The sequence below is a fragment of the Protopterus annectens genome, chromosome 8.part0 (assembly GCF_019279795.1).
Source record: "Protopterus annectens isolate FY-2018-M chromosome 8.part0, PAN1.0, whole genome shotgun sequence".
Lineage (NCBI taxonomy): Eukaryota > Metazoa > Chordata > Ceratodontiformes > Protopteridae > Protopterus > Protopterus annectens.
The window spans coordinates 227547136-227562539 of NC_056741.1; the positions used below are offsets into that span (position 1 = coordinate 227547136).

At 38.7% G+C, this 15404-nt stretch overlaps 1 protein-coding gene across 1 annotated transcript in view; it reads right to left on the reverse strand.

Annotated features, from left to right (window-relative positions):
• LOC122808196 (vomeronasal type-2 receptor 116-like) overlaps positions 1-12366 on the reverse strand; it is a 68536-nt gene extending 56170 nt beyond the window's left edge. The window contains exon 1 of the mRNA XM_044079163.1: positions 12163-12366. Within this exon, the coding sequence (XP_043935098.1) occupies positions 12163-12366 (204 nt within the window). The remainder of the gene's footprint in view (positions 1-12162) is intronic.
• Between the last annotated feature and the right edge of the window lie 3038 nt (positions 12367-15404).

Consider the following 15404-nt stretch of genomic DNA (forward strand, 5'->3'; position numbering starts at 1 on the left):
CACTCTCTGCAATATCTAGGAATAACATTCCACCAAGACCCGAAAAACTATTTCAGCAATATTACAAAAACCTGGTCTAACATACAACAAGACCTCAAAAGATAGACAAAACTTCAACTTTCATTTCCGGCTAAAATTGCCACAATCAAAATGAATCTATTATCCAGGTTTTTATACATCTTCAATGCCTCCAACATATATATCAACAATAAATTCTTTAATCCCTTCATTCCACCATTTCCATATTTATCTGGGACCTCAAGTCAATCAGAATCAGCTACAAAAACCTGATTTATCCCCAAAACAATGGAGTCTTAGGGCTACCTGATTTTAAATTGTATTACATCATCAACTGTAACAGAATAATAATAGTATCTGACTATTCCCCAATATTACATCAATGGGCACCGACGTAGGTAAAACTCCTACACAACTATATCAGAGTGTTTCACTTCAATCCCAAGGCCCTTCCCTTCCTTAACACTGAAAACTTAAAAAATATCAAACTACATGCAGCCATAAAACACAAAATAACCACCTTACAAAAGCTCTTCAAATCATTTAACTTAAATAATGCATTTACTACTCTACAACCTATTCACTCTAACCTAAATCTTAAAATGAATAATAAGATGATTCATCATAGGATCATAGGATCATAGGAAGTTACTAGGCTATTGGCCCTGAGGCCCTTATAAGCCTAGCCAAGAGTTTAGCCCATGCATAAGCAAATCAGCAACCGATGCCCCCAGTCCAGCAGGGACATGGGTGGAATCCCAGGAATGTATTTTCTATTTCCCATCCAGTTATCCAGATTGTGCTTAAAAAGGGGTAAAGAGGTACTCTGCTTGACATAGAGAGGGAGTTTATACCATAGATGGGGGAGTCTCTGAGACATAAATCTGTCCTGCCAGCAAGTCCTATTGATGTCACAGACCAGGTTGTGTCCGCATGTGCAGGTTACTCGAGTGAAGCTTGACTTGCGGATATGCAGCAGTCCCATCAAGGCGGGGTCCGAGATCGCCTTGTATGCCAGACAGAGGTCACTTCTGAGGAGTCTGTATGAAACAGAGTAGAGGCATAGGGCTTTTAGCCTATCTGTGTATGGTAGATTTTTGAGGACCTGGGGTCTCCTGGTGAGGAACCTCAGTGGTCTCTCTAGCTGCTGCATGTGCTTTGCAAGGTACATGCTGAATGGGGCATTGTACTCAATAATGGGCCTTATAAGGGAAGAATACAAGGATGTTGTGACCTCCTTGTCCCTGGATGAGATACCCTTATTTATGAGGTGGGCCATGTAGAAAGCTTTCCGTACAATGGAAGCAACATGGTGGTCAAAAGTCAGGCTGCTATCAATCTGGGTGCCCAAATCCCTCACAACTGACTGCATGCTTAGAATGTTGTTATTAATGTGATAATTTGTGGGGACATCTCTCTCCACAAAGGGGATGGTGATGCATTGTTTTGTATTCAGCTTGAGGCCATGTTTCTGGCACCAGTCATTTGTTTGGGTGACACCTTCTTGGAGGATGTCCATGTCACTAGGGGAATTGATGACAGCTCCCAACTTGCAATCATCTGCAAATTTGGTCAGCCATAGCCCACATGCTTTGGCCTGTACATCAGAAAAGTATATCCCAAATAACAGAGGCCCCAAGACCAAACCCTGGGGTACGTCACTTGATACGGGTCTACTGCTTGAGGTGGCTTCCCCTTAACTTAAATAAATACCCCCTCCTGAAGAAGATTACTATCTCTGACATCCTTCCCCTCAAGAATAAATCCATTACCAAAATGAGAACTCAAATGAACTTCCCCAAAAGCTACACAATCATAAACACCAATGACATTAAAACCTGTAAAACCCTATGGAACCACCAATCATTATAGAATAAAATGATATCCAGTTCTTACAGACTTATTTTCTCAATTAAAATCCAAAAAGATGTAATCTTTTCTAAACACTGGAATGACCTAGATTCATCAATCTCTAACAACCAAATCTCCTAAGCTATCCACCTAACCTCAAAACTTATTCCCCTTAAAAAAACTAAATTGCACAGAGCTCATGATATTCCATAATGCTTATGTTACTCCAACTATACTCAATACAATCTATCCCTAAACCTTCCCCTTTTGTCCCTATTGTGACAACCACAAGGCTGATCTTTTTCACATTTTCTGGAGCTGTAAGTGCTCCTACAAACTTTGGTGTTCATTAAGAGTTCAACTAGAAAAGATTGGCTATGAAAAAACAACTTTATCTTGGAAATTTGCTATCCTACATATCCCTCCTGCTGGGTTATCTAAACTGCAGACACATGTATTAATATCCCTTTTCTCATTACTCATATAATACATTACACTCAACTGGAAAGATAGGACCTTGCTTACTTTGGATAGATTTAAAGACCTAGCTACTAAGCACCTACTTGCTCATAAATATCTAAGCTATTCCCAAAAACTCCACCCTCACTTTATTGAATTTTGGAACATCTTCTTTGATCATACGCTAGCTTGATACCAGTAACCTTCTCTTAATGTTGGACATATGGCATATTTGTAAATAGTTTGATGTTGTTTTGATATACATGCTCTCTAGTGCATTATTGTTATTTCATCACTCTTATGGAGATGTTATTTCCACTATTTACTTGTTAAATGTTAAACTATGGTGGTGGTGGTGCTGCGGTAATGTTGTCTCCTCACAGTACGATGTTGTCCTGTTCGATTCTCAGCTAAAGCGTCTTCTGCGTGGAGACATGTGTGAATGGGCGTACCTTCGTTGAAGGTTGTGCATCAGACCTGGCAACTCGGTACGTAAAAATCTACTGCCAATCATTAGCGCACCGGAGTTCCGCTGTGGCGACCCCTAACCAGGAAAAGCCGAAAGATACAACAACAACTTGTTAAATGTTAAAACTGAAACTGAAATAAAAAGATTTTTCACAAAAAAATAAAATTTTATTAGGGTAAGGAAGCAATTGGCCAGCACCACAACTTTGCCCTTTTCCCTACTGTAGTGTGATCTTGGAGTTGGTATATATAGTTAGGGGGGTGTGGGGAGCAATGCCCTCACTTTGGTGGGTTTGATTTAGTGCAATGTGTGCTGTGGTGTTATGGTGGACAAGTTATTACTTACCCTACTAAAATTTTTGATGTTTGCTGAAGTGTGTTTTGCTGTTCCAGTGTCGATGAATACATATTCGTGGTAAGTAGATTTTGATTATCTAATATAGACCCAGATACTGAAATGGTGTGCTAAATGTGATATGAATGTTTTTCTGCTAGAGGATGCAAGACTAATGACAAGTGAAGAAAGACTGAAAACAAACAACATGTAGGGTAGAAATATAGTATAATATGGAAGTGAATGTCATTTTACTGTAGCTGTGTTGCATAAAAACAGTGAAAATACTACATGTAATGCTGGTATGGATGGGAAGGTTAACTGTTATGAATGTGAGGTGTAGAGAACATGTTTATAAAATTTATAGTATTATATGCATATATAACTAGCAAGGAAAGAGAAAATCTGTTTCATCAAATATTAGACTATGTAGTGGTTAACATAAAAATTATAATTGCATGGACTTCAATTGTGATTTAAGGGGAAAATGTAATAAGAAAGTGAAAGATGAAAAAATATAGGAAGTAATAAAATGTGGTAAATTAGATGTGTGGAACTAAAGTCAATGCACTTTTAGAAGGAGGAATTTGGATCTGAAATAGATTATTTTGTATTATCGGAAGGCTTTGAGGTAGCAGATGGTGATACAGTTGTGACAGTTTTTTCAGACACATATTAATATGGATGGAGGTGATGGAAGAAAAGGGGCATATTAAAATAGGAAAGGGAATAAAAAGAATAAACGAGACGTTATGGGATGGAACTGGAGCATCGGAATGATCGCAGTTATGGAAGGATCATATAATCATGAAGGACTTCTATGAAAACTGGTCTGAATGGTGGATTGAATATAAAAAGAAGTATTGAAAGTGTCATTTTTTTCAATAGCAGGATGACGTAAGTAAGGAAAAGAAAGTGAAGTATGAGAAAATGAACAGAAATTTATTAGAATAATGCAAGAGTATTATGATATAGGAAAAGAAATATATAAATGGAATTGAGAAAAAATAAGGCATTACTGTTTAGGCAGAGATATTTACAAGAGAGAAGAGAGGAGGTATCTTCATATTTCAGTAAACTAGTAAAGCATGATATTACTATAGTGACAGAAATGACAACTCTAAAGTGTGAGATAAAAAGAACACAAGAGCAAATTATAAGTATTGCAGTACAGCATGTGGAAAATATGTATAAAAGTAAAAATTAAAATAAGATTAAAATAAGAGAGAAGGAAAAGTTAATAAAAAGAATGAGTCAAGAAAGAATTTGAAAAATAAATTACTATTAGTGAATTTGATGAAGCACTTAGGAAAGTAAATGCTGATTCATGATCAGGCCCAGATGGTATAGGGTATGGAATGTACGAGAAATTAATGATCTGACAAAGACAGTGTTTTGTAAATTTACTGAATGGATGGTTGAAGGAAGGGTTTGCTTATGAAGAGGTATATAGTGGAATATTAAAATTTATATGGAAGAAAGATGATAAGAATGAAATAAAAAATTGAAACGCAGTAAGTAAAAATTTTGTATGAAAATAATACAGAGAACAAGAGAAGGAAGGCTGATGGATATTATTGAAGAAAGTGCATATTGTATAAAAGGCAATGGATGTCAAAAAGTGTTATCGGCTGTGAGACATGTGGATAATATTGTAAGTAAAAGGGAGAATGTAAAACTTATGATAGATGATAATAGCAAGGCATTTAATGCAGTAGGATGCAATACTTTATGGAATGTTATGGAGAAGTACAAAGGAGGCAAGAGAATTAGTACAATGTGTATGTCAGCATATCAATATATTAGAATGTGAGTGTTACTGAATGGGTGGTTGAGTAAAGAAATATGCATGAAGTGTGGTATAAGACAAGGACATCATGAGTGGAATATTGTTTGCATTGGTAATGAACTAGCTTATAGAATGAGAGATGCTACATATGCAATGAAAAGGGAGGTGGGGATTCCAGTAGTTTTTATATATGCAGATGATATATTTGTAGTTTCTAAGAAAGAATATAGATGAGGAAAGTATAGGTTTGTCTGAATGGATGTTTAAAGGAAATGGGACTGACCTTGCATAAAGATAAAAGTAAGGGCTTGGGTGATGTGGTGAAATTGGGGGGGTGTATCTTTTAATGAATGAAAAGTCTTTACTAGGGATAAAATGTGGGATAATTGTGTAGTTATGATGCAAAGGGAGCTTTTGAAAAATGAAATGAAAGAAATAAGTCTTCTGTGGAGGGCGTATAGATTTGCATTCAGGAAAATGGTCAATTCTGCATTAATGGGAAATAGCATATATGTCAAATGTTTATTTGATCTCAGAAAAATATTAACAGGGAATTGTGCATTTGGTGTGTACTTTCATATGCAATTCAGGATTATAATCAATGAAAAGAGATGTGTTCTATGTCAGTGAAGTAGACAGGCACACTGGTGTCAGAACTGGAAAAAACTACAGAGTAGAATCCTCAAGACACAGAAACATTCCTACAATGGGGTTAGGCCAAGCCCAGAGTGAGGATGCCCCCTGTTGAAGAAGGAAATAGTAGTCAACAAAAATCACAGAAATTGATAGGCCAAAAAAGAGCCATAAATATGACAGAGTCCATTATTGAGGATAAGAAAGAAATTATATATTGTTACTATTATACAAGATGCCCAGAATTTCTAGGCAGGACATATACAAAAAGATTAAGAGAAAAAAAAGAGGAAAGAAAAATACTTGCATAAGAAAAACTGTCAGAAGCTTCAAATGGAAATTTCTATTCATTAATACAACACATTTCTGAAAAAATATTATATAGACCAAGAAACCTTGGTCCATTTGGAAAAATAAGTGACTCAGGATGTGTGAAAATATAAACAACAACATTAAGAGGTTTTGAAAGGTATAAAAATAAATATGGACATGGAAAAGAAAGATAGATCTGATATGATGCAATATTTATGCAAAGGAGAAAGCCAAATTAATACAAAAAACACCCCCAAAGATATCTGAAGAGAAATACAGGGAAAGACATCCATATATGAAAAATTTCATAATACAAAAATAAGATCACAAAGAGGGAATATAAAACAGAAGATTAGTAAAGTAGAAGTTAAAAAAGAGAAGTTGAAGTTATGGAATGCCTGTGAAGTGAAGGATTTAGTGTAGAAAGTCTAACACAGGTTATATCACAGCATGATAGAACAAGTCCCCCAAGTAAGGAATAACATGAGGACCAGGAGACATCTAAAGAAGAAATATGGACATGGGGAAAGACAAAGAGATGCAATACGGTGCAATATTTACACAAAGGATAAAGCAAAACTAATCAATACAAAAAGAGCAGCACTGAAGATATTTGAATAAAAATACAGACAAAGGCATCCGGATATGAACATTTTATGATACAAAAAATAAGAAACCAAAGAGGAAAAGTATAAAAAAAGGATTAGAAAGGGAAAAGTTAAAGAAATAGAAAGTGAGGTTATGGATTACCTGCAAAGTGAAGGATTTAATGTAGAAAATCTAACTTTGATAACATTACAGCAGAATAGAGCAATGGATCCCCAAATTAAGGAGAAACCAGTGGACCAGAAAATACCTGATCAATTGCAATATGAAGATACTTTGGAGCCTTCCATAGGAAACCAGTGCAAAAGTTCAAATGGAGTTGCACACCAGGGGAAGAACAGATAACTGTGGCAACTCTTGATGCAGTTAGTGTTGTGGCATGATAGGCCAGAGAGTTCCCATATGAAAGATCAATAGTAGACATAGGATGAAATTGAAGAGAATGTTGCACAAGGAAATGCTTTGGAGCTTTCTATACAATGCCTACAGGAAACGAAGAACAAAGAATGTGCCCTCAGTTTAGAAGAAAATGATTTAAGAGAAGAGTTGCTTGATTTAATAGAGTTGGAAAGGCATATTAAGATCAATGAATGAAATAGACTGCAGAAAGTAAAAAAAAAAAAACAAAACTTAGAAATTTGATAAATCAACACAGTAATTAGGACTATTTGTAGAATTTCATGCAACATAACTAAAGTAAATAGGATATATTAATGTGCAGCTAAATTAATAACAAATTCTTACCACAAAAAAGAAAGGCAGTAAGGGAAAGAAAGGGAAGAAATCAACTGACATCATGGAAGCATTGAATAGAGTAAGCTAGAAAGCAACTAAGACAAGAAATGTCACTGTTAGAAGAGTATAGAAGAGGAAACAGATCAACAGCAATGCTCAGAAAGATAGATGTGATAAAAGCAATGTGCAATATCAGAACAGAGCAGGGTCTATCATTCACTGTTACAAATAATGAACTAAAAATATCAGCACATGCAGAAAAACTTAGAATATATGCAGATATATATATAAAGGAAAAGTACAAAATAAGCAATTACTGATGGCCTAAAAAGTTCTATAAAGAACTGGGAAACTGGGAAAAAGAAATTGAAACACCACCAAAAAAGAAGAAATATATACATTTTGGAGAAATATCTATGAAGATCCTGTGGAACATATCAAAGATCCTAAATGGATGGAAGAAGTGAAAGAAAGAATAAGAAGTTTATATGTACAGGAAATGAAATGGAATGAAGTAACAGCCAGAAAAACTGAAACAAAGTTAAGAAAAGCTCCTAAATGGAAATCCCAGGTCCAGATGCAGTACCTAACTTCTGGTTAAAAGTATTAACATCTTTACATGAAGATTTAGCAATGACAACTAGACACCAACCTGGTTACCAACAGGAAAAATAATACTCCTACTTAAGAGTAAACCTGCAAGCTATCCTAAAAAACTATAGGCCAATAACTTGCCTTCCGACAATGTATAAACTATACACTGGAATTGATGCTGACAGTTTATAGTAATTTAGAAGAAAACTAAGTCATGGCAATAGAACAAAAGGGTAATAAAAGAAAGTCATATGGAACAAAGGGTCATTTGTTGTTATACAAAATCATAATGGAGAACTGTAAGTGTCTAAGTATGGCATGGATAGACTACAAAAAAGCATTTGACAGTATCCCACATTTATGGATAAAAGAGTGCTTAAAATTTACAAGATACACCCTTTATTGGATGAATACATTATAGCAACCATGAAATAGTGGCAAACCACTTTGCAGTTAAGCTATGATAAAGGACAAATTATTATTCGAGGTATAAAAAATCAAAGGTGGATATTCCAGGGTAACTGTTTTGTCACCGCTGCTCTTTTGTTTTGCCCACAACTCATTAAGCTAGAAGATATGTAGATAAATATAAAGGAAAAGTACAAAATAAGCAATTTATTGATGGCCTAAAATGTTCTATAAAGAACTTGGAAACAGGGCAAAAGAAATTGAAACCCCACCAAAAAAGAAGAAATAGGTAAGTTTTGGAGAAATATCTATGAAGATCCTGTGGAACACATCAAAGATCCTAAATGGATAGAAGAAGTAAAAGAAAGAATAAGAAGTTTATATGTACAGGATATGATATGAAATGAAATGAAGTAAGCCAGAAAGACTCAAACAAAGTTAAGAAAAGCTCTTAATTGGAAAACCCAGGTCCAAATGCAGTACCTAACTTCTGGTTAAAACTATTAACATCTTTACATGAAGATTTAGCCATGAAAAATAGACACCAACCTGGTTAGTAACAAGAAAAATAATACTCCTACTTAAGAGCAAACCTGCAAGCTATCCTAAAAACTATAGGCCAATAACTTGCCTACCGACAATGTATAAACTATACACTGGAATTGATGCTGACAGTTTATAGTAATTTAGAAGAAAACTAAGTCATGGCAATAGAACAAAAGGGTAACAAAAGAAAGTCATATGGAACAAAGGGTCATTTGTTGTTATACAAAATCATAATGGGGAACTGTAAGTGTCTAAGTATGGCATGGATAGACTACAAAAAAGCATTTGACAGTATCCCACATTTATGGATAAAAGAGTGCATAAAAATGTACAGATGCAGTTAAGCCATGATAAAGGACAAATTATTATTCTGGGTATAAAAATTCAAAGGCAGATATTCCAGGGTGACTCTTTGTCAATGTTGCTCTTTTGTCTTGCCCTTAAGCCATTAAACTATCTACTTAACAGATTATGAGTGCAATTTATCTCCTAGAAAACAACAATGTGCAAATACTTCCCATCTTCTTTTGGTGGATAATTTAAAACTGTATAGATCATGAGATGTGGAACTGAAAGCACAACTGCAAGTGGTCAAAACTTTTTCAGATAATATAAGAATGTAAGAATGTAATTTCATCTTGATAAATGTGTAAAAGCAACCTTTAAAGCAGGAAAGCTGTAGCACCAAGAAAAAAAGAAGTTATATACTTACCACAATGTTCCATGTGAGTTGTTCTTCTCGCCTTCATTATTACTGATGGGTTCGGAGCTGATCCTCGGCTCTGAGTTGGCCAATTTGAAAAGCTTGAGGTCTCTAACAGCTCAAGGTCAAAGCCCTATCCCACAATGCACCACTACATTCCCCATATCTTGTTTGCTGCCAACTAACGTAAAACCTACCCCAGATTTTAAAGAAAACATACAGACCACTTGACAGAGGAAACTCCTTAGGAGAACCTAAACTGAGATAGAACCTCTTGAACTTCCAGACATTGGATGGGGGTAGGCGGGGAGGTCATAATAATGAAGGTGAGAAGAACAACTCACATGGAATATTATGGTAAGTACATAACTTTTTTATGTGAAGTTGCTCAATCTCGCCTTCATTCTTACTGATGGGTATTTTCCCCAGCACCACAATCTTGGGTGGCTCATGGGAGTACCTGCTTAAGGATAGCAGACCAAAATGAAGCTCTGTCCCTAGAGGCCTTGTCCACTTTGTAGAGAGATATAAAGGTTTGTGGCTTTGACCAGGTGGCAGCTGCACAAATTGAATCAATAGGTAGCCTGGTCAAAAAGGCTACACAAGTAGAAACCACTCTTGTAGAATGAGCCTTGACTTTGTCATGTAATGCAATGCTCACTTCATGGTAAATAAAGGATATACAATCAGAGATTCATTTAGACAAGGTAGATTTGGAAACCGGTGCACCTTTTTTAGAATCCAAGAAGGAGGCAAACAGCTGATCAGCCCTTCTATGGTCTTTTGTCCTGTCCAAATAGAACCGAAGTTGTCTATGGACGTCAAGTTTCTGAAGCATATATTCCAACTGATTTGAGTGATTGGGAAAGAAAACAGGTAATTCAATTTTCTGATTGTGAATTCTGAACACACTTTTGGTAAGAACAATGGATTAATTCTGAGGGAAACCTTATCTTTGTGAAATATTAAGTAAGACTGCTTAATAGAAAGGGCTTGCAACTCCGAAATTCTGCGTGCTGATGTAATGGCCACCAAGAAAATGGTCTTCCAAGTAAGATATTTCAGCTCACAAGAAGAGGCAGGTTCAAAGGGTGGGAGAATAATCTTGGACAGGACTAGGTTTAAGTTCCATGGAGCAGTAGGAGATCTGATCGGTGGTTTTAAGTGCATTGTACCCTTCAAAAAAGCCTTAGCCAACTTATTAGACATAATACCATTTTCAGATGCACCTATATGAAAATTAGAAATAGTACCCAGTTGAATTTGAATGGTTGCTGCTGCAGCTCCTTCTTTGAATAGTTTTATTAGAAATTCCAAAATATCTGAAATGGATGCCAGAAAAGGGTCAATCTTATTTTGCTGTGCCCAGATGGAAAACCTTTTCCACTTACTGAGATAAAGTTTCCTAGTTGAAGATTTGTGTGATGACAAGAGAATATGTCAAGCCTCTTCTGATAAATTCTGGAACCTGGCTATTCTGGGAATTGGAGCAGCCAAGCTGTCAGTTTGATGGACTGGAGAGAAGGGTGAAGAGCTCCTGATGAGTGGGTCAACAGATCCAGCATTGGGTCCAGGATCCAAGGCTCCTCCAGTAGATGAGGAAGGGGAACCAAATTTGACGAGGCCAATATGGGGCTATTAAGATAAGTGTCCTGCCCAGAAAACTGGCTTTCTGTAAGACTTTTGGAATCAGGGAAATGGGGTCTATATTAGATAAACAAAATTTTATCTTACCAAATGCTGAGATTATCAAAAATCCCGGAACTCAAAACTGCAATTATGGGGGCTGCACCCCCCACACCCCCACTAAATATATATTCCAACTATGAGATCGCACTATAGTGAGGAAAGGGCAAATATTCCAATCTTCACTGTACTGCGATCTCACAATTCCAGTTTCGGGTTCCGGGATTTTTGATAATGTCAGCGTTCGGTAAGATAAACTTTCGTTTATCTAATACAGACCCGAGCAAATGGAGGGAAAGCATAAAGGAGTCCCAGGGGTCAACAGTGGATGAGTGCATTCCTCAGGGGTTATCCCTGTTGTGTGATCAGGGCAAAGTAGTCGTTCCACTTGATGTTTGTGGAGGTGGCAAAAATGTCACAGCAAGGCTGGCCCCATCTTCGGAAAATCATTCCCGCTGTTTTGTTCTTGAGAGACCACTTGTGAGGTAACAGAATAGCTCTGCTGAGTCTGCCCGCTATCACGTTGGATTTCTCTGGGATGTGCATTGCTATCAGAAAGCGCTGGGTGGACTCTGCCCATTTTCATAATCTTAGAGCCTCTCGACATAGGGTAAGATTTGGTTCCACCTTGTTTGTTTATGTACCAGACTACAGACATTGTCTGACTGGATTGCAATCGTGCCTAGGGGAAGAGAGACTTGAAAGTACTGCAACACTAAAAGAACTGCTCTCATCTCCAGGACGTTTATGTGCAAATGAGCCTCATGAGCCTGCCATGTACCTTGGGCTGTCCATCCCTGATAATGCCCCCCACCCAATCAGGGAGGTGTCCGTGATCACTGTTGCAACTGGTGCTGGGAGGACAAATGGATGTCCCATAGTCGCCATCTCGGACATTAGCCACCACTGAAGATTGTCCTTGCAAGAGTTGGTAATCAGAACTGGGTGATTCATTGGTAAGTCCTGAAATGTCCACTGTGTGAATAGTAGCCACTGAAGAATGCGCATGTGATATCTCACAAGGGGTATTGCAATAATCGCTGCTGCCATAGTGCCGAGCAATTTGAGAATCTGTGATGCCGGTGCTTTTTGTCTTGACAGGAGATCCACAATTTGTTGTCGAAGGGTAAGCACTCTTTCTGGAGGGAGCTTCAGGGACATGCTGACCGTGTCTAAGTCTGCTGCTATAAAGACTGTATGCTGTGGTGGCAATAAAGCAGACATTTCTGAATTTATCGTAATACCCACTTGGAAGCACAGATCTAAAGCAGTGTCACTTGCCCGAATAAGTTGATGCCTGGTGGGAGCGGTAAAGTCCAAGTAAGGAAACACCTGGATTCCTAAATGTCTCAAGTAAGCCATGACCACTGCCATACATTTGGTGAACACTCTGGGGAACTGTAGTGAGACCAAAGGGCAGGGCCCAAAACTGGAAGTGACTGGCTCCCAGCCTGAAGCGCAGATGATCCCTGGATGGCCCGGTCATTTTGATATGGTAGTATGCATCTTGGAGATCTATAGAGCACATCCAATTGTCCCTCCCTAAGAACGAGAGTATGGACTGAAGCATGACCATCTGGAACTTCATCTTTACCACATATTTGTTGAGTCTACTGAGGTCCAAAATAGATCTCCAGTCCCCTGTCTTCTATGGTACTAAAAAGAATCTTGAGTAAGTTCTGGATCCTTGCTGGTCTGCTGGGACTGGCTGGATGACTCCGTTTTGCAATAGTTTTTGGATCTCTATGGATGCCACATCCCATAGACTGGATGAACATCTGGGATTCCTTTTGTTGGTCTGGGTTGTGAGAGAAAGGGGATAGAATATCCTCTGGATATACCGTTTTGTACCCATTGGTCTTCGGAGATGTTTAGCCAGGCGCCTAGGTACAAAGTCAAACATCCCCTGACTGCCTCCTGAGCAGGACAGTTGGGCCTCCTTTCAGGTGCTCTGATAGGGCTTTGCAAGGAACTGATCCTTGTCACCCTGGTTCTGCGAACCCCCTCTGCCGCATGGGCATCGCCTTCCATCATTGCCCCCCCCCTCTGCCCCTGGAGGAGGCTTCACCTTGTGAGTTCAGAAAGGCTCCATGGGTCTTACGGAACCACATTTTCCCTCCCTGCTGACCTTTGGGATAACACCTAGTAGGGGTAGAAAAATGTACTCCTACAGCAGATAGAGTCTTACCATCTTTCTCACATCTGGTGAAGGTCTCTTTAACTTTTGGTCCAAACAAGGAAGAACCATCGAAGGGGGCATTCACAAATGATGACTTGAAAGGTTCTGCAAAAGAACATAAGCGCATCCAGGAATGTCTTCAGGAGGAGATGGCCATATCAGAAGTTGTGGCAGTCTGGGGGGACAAAGCCCTCCTCATGACATTGAAGGCATCACGGCTCTGATGCGAGGAAGCACCCGGGTCCAAAGACACAGAAGACTCGTCCCTGCACCAGAACCACTGGCTCCGAGCCAGAGGTAGGAGCCGAACTCATCCGTGCCAAAGCCCCAAGGGGAAGAGTTGGAACCGACGTATCAGTTTGACTCCCCCCCAGAACTGACAGGAGAGTGTCGGCTCCCAGATTCCGCCACCGGAACAGAGGACATCAGGGTTGTCGGTACCGACAGGTCAGAAATGAGTGTCGGTACTGACAGTTCCACAAACGACTGAATAGTCTCCTCCGGCTCTGATGTCTCAATTCAAGTCGGAGGAGGAGCAGAAACTACAGGAGTGGACTTTGTCAGTTCCGAAGCTGCTTGAGTCGAAGCTGACAGTATTTTAGCTAGCGCTGGATCCTGTAAAAGTCTCTATACTACTTGATCCATGTCCGAATCAGAGAGTCTGGAAGCCCGAGAGGAAACCACCGACAGAGCCAGTGAACCCAGAATCGGGGATCTCAAGGTAGAAGGTACCCATTCCAAGACTGGGGACCGGCTCCTACCAACTACCTGTACAGTCGGTTTCAATGACAATGGAGCCGAGACAGGAGCTTTCTTAGAAGATTTCGGAACCGAAGAGCCCTTCGGACATGAACTGGTTGAAGACGCTGGTGAAGAAGGTTTTGGTTGTCCCAGAGCAGAATCCAAGTCTGATTGGAAAGCAGACTTAATCAATCCATGCTCCACTAACTTACATTTCCTTTCAGCCAAAACTCTAGAACTGAACCGATGACAAATGGAGCAAACTTCCTGTAAATGGACCTCACCCAAGCAATGTACACGTGGAGTGGCCATCAGTTATCGAATCTTCTGATTACATTTAGGGCTCCTTTTAAACCCTGATTTTGCCTTCTCAGACATAGTAACAAAAAATACAGAAGTCAGCAAGGAAAACAACAATACACTGTCAGCAAATGAAACTAAGCCTAACCGGCTACAAGTACAAAAAGGCAGCTTACTGTAGCTTCCTACTGTCTATTGCAAAGACAGAATAAGCCTAACAGGCTAGGGTAAAAAACAGAAAATAACCTAAAAATGGCTAAGAGCCTAACCGGCTAACAAAAAATTGCAGAAAACTGCAAAAGCCTAACTCGGCTAAGGATAGGGCAAATAAGCCTAACGGCCAAACACAGAAGAAGCAGAACGGGGCCAACACCTAACAACTAGAGAGATGATTTAGGTCAAAAAGGATATATAATTCATAAACAGATAAACTGTCCTAACTACAAGCTTATATAAACACTAACTAACATGAAAAATTAGGATTATTCTGAAAATATTTAGCACAAAATAGTAAACTTATCTCTCCAACGGCTTGAGCTGTAGAGAAACGCATGATCAGTTGCAGCGGCAAATTAGATCTGGGGAATGTAGTGATGCATTGTGGGATAGGACTTTGGCCTGAAGTTGTTAGCGACCTTGAGCTTTGCAAATTGGCTGACTCAGAACCAAGGATCGGCTCCAAACCCATCAGTAAGAAGGAAGGCGAGACTGAACAACTTCACATCATCAGTTTGGGACAGGAATGTGATATAAAAGAACTTGATCAAGAGAGAGTGTATAAATATTTGGAAACTGATAAAAGATCAACTATAAACATGAACAAATAAATGTGAATAAAACTTAGGAATTCTTTAGAAGACTCCAATTAATACTGAAAACAATGCTGGCATCTAGGAACAAAGTCCAAGCCATAAAGCAATGTGCTCTTCCTGTCCTAAGTTGCAGTTTTGGAGTTACTGACTGGCCCCAAAGGGGGTTGGATCAGTTGGACAGGAAAACAAGAATGATGCTTCATGCTTCATGCTTATCAAATTATTTATAA